This window comes from Mus pahari, chromosome 3, assembly GCF_900095145.1.
Source record: "Mus pahari chromosome 3, PAHARI_EIJ_v1.1, whole genome shotgun sequence".
NCBI classification, from domain to species: domain Eukaryota; kingdom Metazoa; phylum Chordata; class Mammalia; order Rodentia; family Muridae; genus Mus; species Mus pahari.
This window is the reverse complement of record NC_034592.1, coordinates 74,142,781-74,149,015: the sequence shown is the minus strand read 5'-3', so window position 1 is coordinate 74,149,015 and position 6,235 is coordinate 74,142,781. Positions and strand designations below refer to the sequence as shown.

General features: G+C 34.4%; 1 protein-coding gene across 1 annotated transcript; it reads left to right on the top strand.

Moving 5' to 3' along the window:
- Nucleotides 1–4,978: 4,978 nt before the first annotated feature.
- LOC110318670 (olfactory receptor 4C15-like) lies at nucleotides 4,979–5,992 on the top strand. Its single transcript, XM_021193870.1, has one exon. The coding sequence runs from the start codon at nucleotides 5,011–5,013 to the stop codon at nucleotides 5,944–5,946; it is 936 nt and encodes a 311-aa protein (XP_021049529.1). The 5' UTR covers nucleotides 4,979–5,010; the 3' UTR covers nucleotides 5,947–5,992.
- The last annotated feature ends 243 nt before the right edge of the window (nucleotides 5,993–6,235 follow it).

The window sequence follows — 6,235 nt, the reverse complement described above, 5'->3', positions numbered from 1 at the left end:
AAGTGGATGCTCACAGCCAGCTATTGGATGGAACACAGGGTCCCCAATGGAGGATCTAGAGAAAGTACCCAAGGAGTTGAAGGGGGCTGCAACCCCGTAGGTGGAACAACAATATGAACTAACCAGTAACCCCTGAGCTCGTGTCTCTAGCTGCATATGTAGCAGAAGATGGCCTATTTGGCCATCACTGGGAATAGAGGCCCCTTGGTTTTGCAAACTTTTTATGACCCAGCACAAGGGAATGCCTGGGCCAAGTAGTGGGAGTGGGTGGGTAGGTAGGGGAGCAGGGGCAGGGAGGTATAGGGAACTTTCGGGATAGCATTTGAAATGTAAATAAAGAAAATAATAATAATAAAAATAAATAAATAAATAAATAAATAAATAAATAGAATATGCCAGGAGAAATTAAATACAAATTTTAGACACAAAATAACAGTGAGAACTCTCTGCCTATTTCCATTCCTCCTAGTTTAAAGATTAGAATTCGCTAATATCTTCTAACAGTTATTGCTTCAGCTCATTTTTATATTGAAAATAGACTTTCTTATCAATATATACTGATCCTTCTTTTCTCTACCGTAAATTCTTTAAGATCCTGTTCACCTTCCCACTTACCTAATTCCCTATCATTTTCTCTCTCTCATTTTTAAAGAGTCTAAAAATTAATGAAATAAGAAAATAATATTATGCCGGGCAGTGGTGGCACACGCCTTTAATCTCAGCACTTGCGAGGCAGAGGCAGGCCGATTTCTGAGTTCAAGGCCAGCCTNGTCTACAGGGTGAGTTCCAGGACAGCCAGGGCTATACAGAGAAATCCTGTATTGAAAAACCAAAACAAAAAACAAACAAACAAATAAATAAACAAACAAAATAATATTATAAAACCAAAACAGAATAGGACAAAGCAAATAAGCAAAGAGATAAAAAGAGTCAAAGAAAAGTCACAAAAAACTCATACAGACACAGATACACACACAGGTGCACACATGGACACCATACACACACACACACACACACACACAAACACACATACACTCACACACATAAACACGCCTACACATATTTGTATACAGAAATCTTATAAACAGAAAACCTTCAAAAATACTTTCAGTTCATTTGTGTTGGACATAGCCTGCTGAGAAAGGGTCCTGACTTAATTGTGGTTTGTATACTAATAAAACTCCATTGAAGAAAACTAATTTTTTTCTTTGTGAGTCATTACCTACTAGAGATAAGTCTGGGTAAATGTAACTTGCCTGTAGTCCAGTAAAAACAAAACAAAACAAAAGAAAACAAAAAAAAAGCCTTTTTCTGTGCTTATGCAAGAAACTGCCTTTAAGTCCAGTAGTCAATAAAAAGATAGGCATATAGTAGAAACACAAGTGCTAATAATTCTAAGATCCTGAAGACTGCTAGGAGAAGAAGAAATAATTATGGATAGTTAGGGTGATTATAATACATTTTATGAACGGATAAAATTATAAAACTAAGTAAAATGTAAAAAACATACTTAGAGGAAATAATTAACAATCCTATTAATATATACCACAAATATTTATATACAACATACTTCTTTAATAAAGTCTTTTGATAGTGTTTCATAAAATGATGTATATTTCCTTATAGATTGACTGGTATATTATTTCTGTTTGTCCTAATTCTGCACAGAAAAAAATTGTATTCCATGCAATATAAAATAGTGTGCTATTTTTCAAACTAATAATATGAGAACATATTAACAAATAGAAAATTCTCATAAAAATAACATAATTTTTAATGCACATATTTCATGTGGCTTGAGTCCTAGAACCCTGTCTAAGGGCAACAAAGGAATGAAGAAAAGACAGACAGGCATATGCATACAGAAAAGCTGGGGCCAGGTGGGATGTGTGCTCTGAAGAAGCTGAACTTACTACAAGCACCGCAACCTCAAAACTTAAAGTGTTTGTTATATACAGTTCAAGGTAGAGGGGGCTTAGCTAATCTCTGTAGGAGGTCTCTGTAGATGAGCAGTCTTAGGCTGTAAAAATTAGGGAGGATCAAACTGTAGTTCCTAGATTTTGTATATACTGATAAACACTTGTACTTGGAAAGAGCATTTTTTTTTGCCTTTCTGAACTTGTATGAGAAGGCTTTACCAAGGCCCCACCAATAGAATGCCTTAGAGTCCTCTGTGTGGTGGTACCTATGTCAAAAATATACATTCTTTCAAGATTTCACTAACTCAGGGCTTGATTTGCTCTCTATAGACATAGATGTAAGAAAGTTTTAAAAAAATGTATAGAACTGTATCTTTGTATTTCACGTGGGAGGCGGGATTTCAAATCCTAGGAGACTAAAAATTCATCTCATAGGTTCAGGATATCACAGGAAAACTTCAAATTTCAGGTGCAGTGAGGGAGGAATTTATGTTTCATTCAACAACCATGATGAACTGAGCACTTGAGAAGCAGAGATAACATCCTCCACCTTCACTGTCAGAGCTGCCCTCCTATTTCCCTCAGATGTGGAAGGAACAGACAGAAACAAGCAGAGAATCTTTGTCAGTACTGACTGGAAAGGATGGATATCCTCAGATTTTTCACAGAAGTGACACTTGGTGAGGTGTAGCAAGCATATTATAAATTTTTAGGAATGATTTTTAATTTGTGATATAGTGATTTAATAATTGGGTATTGTGGGCAATGATCTGTGCTTAATACAATCAGGGTCTATTTGCTTCATAACTGCCTGTTTTTGATGAAACAACATAAACCCAAGTACTTAGGTTCCTTTCCTTAATAAAGATTCTGTGACCAATGTAATAAGTTAAGAAAATAATACATGAGTAAATGTAAGAAGAAACCCTCACAATGGATATCTAATCCCGTGCGCACAGAGTTCAGATAATGGCATTTTGACGGTTAGATTGAAAGCTTTGAGCATGTGTGATAAATGTGTTTCACAAGGGTGTGAAAAATTGAAGTGCCCCCACTGCCTTACAGATGTGCTGATAGTAAATTCAAAGTGTTTACTTCCACAAATACCCTTAACATGGTACAAGGAATGTCACTAATATAAATTACGGAAAGTCACAAAGTAAAAGCTTCTGTTTAACCATTTCCACTTAATTTCTCGTAAGCATTAGGTTTAACCTCAGAACTGATCAGGAAATGTAAACAGCTAAAGTTCTGAACTGCTTCAGATGTGGCTTCATCTTGCTCTTAAAATGAAATGCATCAAAGAGGAGCTTCAGAAATTCATTAGGATAAATATGAAAAGAATCAACAAATTACTTAGGAACTATTAAGAGATTTGCACCTGAATGTAAATCTCAGGAGTCTACAGCAGTTTCCCTTTCTATTTCCCAGTATCATCATATGTCATGTTTATGATGTTTTCAAGCATGTGCAACATGCCCTGTCTTTGTCTTATTCATTGTAAGTCTGCTTTTTCTGCTTTGTCACTGAATGATAAGATATAAATTGACCTCCTTGTCAATTATTTTTGAACACTGTATGATCTAATAACTCATAGAATAATTTTATACAGATCTTTTCTTGCGGATGGATATAGATTTCATATTACAGATGATAGTGAGCTATATTACTTTTGTAGTGTTTATGGAACAGCTGTCTAAAGATAAGGTAGCTGAGTTTTCAAATTAGTAAATTGTCCTTATTATAGTAAGGAAATGTTACCATGAATGACATTTTAACATTTTCTATTTGCCCCTCCACATAACACTTAGAGATGAGCATATATGCTATTTATGAATATGTTTTATGGTAATTTAATATAAAATTAAATCATGCCCTGTATTATGCCTTATATAATAATATTTTCTTAAACAAGTTAACTTTGTATAAGTAAATGCCAATTAATTGAGTCTTAAGGGTCTAAATTATACTCAACAAGATATTTCTCTTCATCAATGTGTTGCAGCAATTTCCATATGTGGCTAGTCTATCATCTTCAGAATAAGCATTTACTCTTTTTGTGTTATGAATATACTTCATTCAAACACAGAAAACAAAAAAAATGCTTTAATGTTTATAGAGAAGAGACTAGATAGTACAACAGTGAAATAAAATCCTCATTAGGAAAAAAAACCTTCATATTTTCTGATTCTATGAAGACCTGTTGGTATGGAGGCCTCTGTCTCTTATATTCCAGAATTGATAAGATTTTTCTATGTCTTAAATTTTTATTATAACTTTTACAGAAATAAATAGCAACCACCCTTCTTCTTACATTGCTTATGAGGTTGAGTCTTGAGCAGCATTCGTTTAATTTTTCCACAATCTTACTGTGACATCATGACAGCAGCATAAGTTTTATCAACTTTTGATCATGTTTTTAAATGATGAATTAAGAGGGGCATTTTACCTCATTTAACATATGTTCATTTGATTTGTTATGCTGACCCACAGCATTACTATTTCATTATTACAAAGAATTAATGAATTTATCTGAAGTTCCAATCTATTTTGTACTTTTAAAGAGATTTAAAATATAAACATAATGTTAGGAGTACCTTATATTAGTTTGCCTTAATTTCCTATTGGCTAATTAGGCAATGCTTCAATCAGTCATAGCAGTCTCCACATTCCTGCATCATCTTATTTAAATATCTGATATAATTAATAAGTTAGAGTATTTTGTTCACATGTACAATGTAGTTTCGAGTTATCTTCTGATGTATCACATCAATAAAAAATGATAAAAATGGGCCCTTCACAGGTAAACTATTTCTGTCCTCTAACCCAAGTTAGAGAAGATGCTTTTAGATTTTTATCCTTAAAATAAAATTGTAATTAATTTTAAGTAATTAATAATTTTATGTCTCAATTCTATATCACAGAAATATACTGTTTAACTTTTTAATATTCTGTTAAAATGATAATAAATCAATCAATGACATATAAATGTCATATCGATGATTGACATAATTAACTTATATGATATTTTTTATCATTATTGCAGATTTTTACAAGAACATATTTTGCTTCCACCTTTCTTTTGAAAATCATGGAAAACCAGAGCATTGTCAATGAGTTCATACTTTTGGGGCTTTCTCAGAATCCCCAAATTGAGAAGATATTGTTTGTGGTATTTCTGTTGGTATACCTCGCAACAATTGGAGGCAACATGATGATTATAGCAACCATCATTTTCAGCCCTGCATTGCTGGGTTCTCCCATGTACTTCTTCTTGATATTCCTGTCCTTACTGGATACTTGCACGTCTACTGTTGTCACACCTAAGCTTATTTTAGATTTCTTCCATGAGAGGAAGACCATCTCCTTTGAAGGCTGCATGACACAACTGTTTGCTTTTCACTTCTTCACTGGTGCAGAGGTCATTGTCCTGGCAGCCATGGCCTATGACCGCTATGTAGCCATTTGCAAACCCCTTCACTACTCCTCTATCATGACCTGGAGACTCTGTGGTGTTTTGGTGGGGGTAGCCTGGACAGGGGGATTCTTACATTCTATTATACAAATTATCTTTACTTTGCAGCTACCGTTTTGTGGACCCAATGTTATTGATAATTATGTTTGTGACTTATTCCCATTACTCAAGCTTGCTTGCACTGATACACACATTTTTGTCTTTTTGGTCTTTGCAAATAGTGGCTCTATCTGCATCATTATCTTCTCCTTACTGCTTGTCTCCTATGGTGTCATCTTGTTCTCTCTGAGAGCCCATAGTTCTGAAGGACGACTTAAAGCTCTCTCCACCTGTGGATCCCATATTACAGTTGTTGTTTTGTTCTTTGTCCCATGTATACTAATATATGCACGAACTACATCACCATTCCCATATGAGAAATATGTAGTTATATTTGTCAATGTCGTAACACCACTGCTCAATCCTATGGTTTACACTTTCAGGAATAAGGAAATGAAGAATGCCATCAGAAAAATGTGCAGAAGATCTAAAGTAGTTTCTGATAACTATTAAAATATTATACTTATAGTGCTGAGGAGATTGGTCAGTGGATAAGAGCACTTGCTAATTATGATATGAGTCAGGATTCTCAGAACCCATGTCAGAAGCAAGCCATATTACTCCTTGTTTAACCCAATTATCATGAAATTAAGACCAATGAATTCAATGGGCTCACTAGACTGGTAATCAACAACAGTGAGTTCAGGGATTAGTGGAGACTTTGGCACAAAGGAATGATATTTGGTGTTATAGATAGTCATAATAAGTACCCTAATTTGGCTCTAAGTTCATGTGTATAGGA

Excerpts from the sequence above, each read along its gene's own strand:
- LOC110318670 (XM_021193870.1), top strand. The coding sequence starts at position 5,011 with ATGGAAAACCAGAGCATTGTCAATGAGTTCATACTTTTGGGGCTTTCT.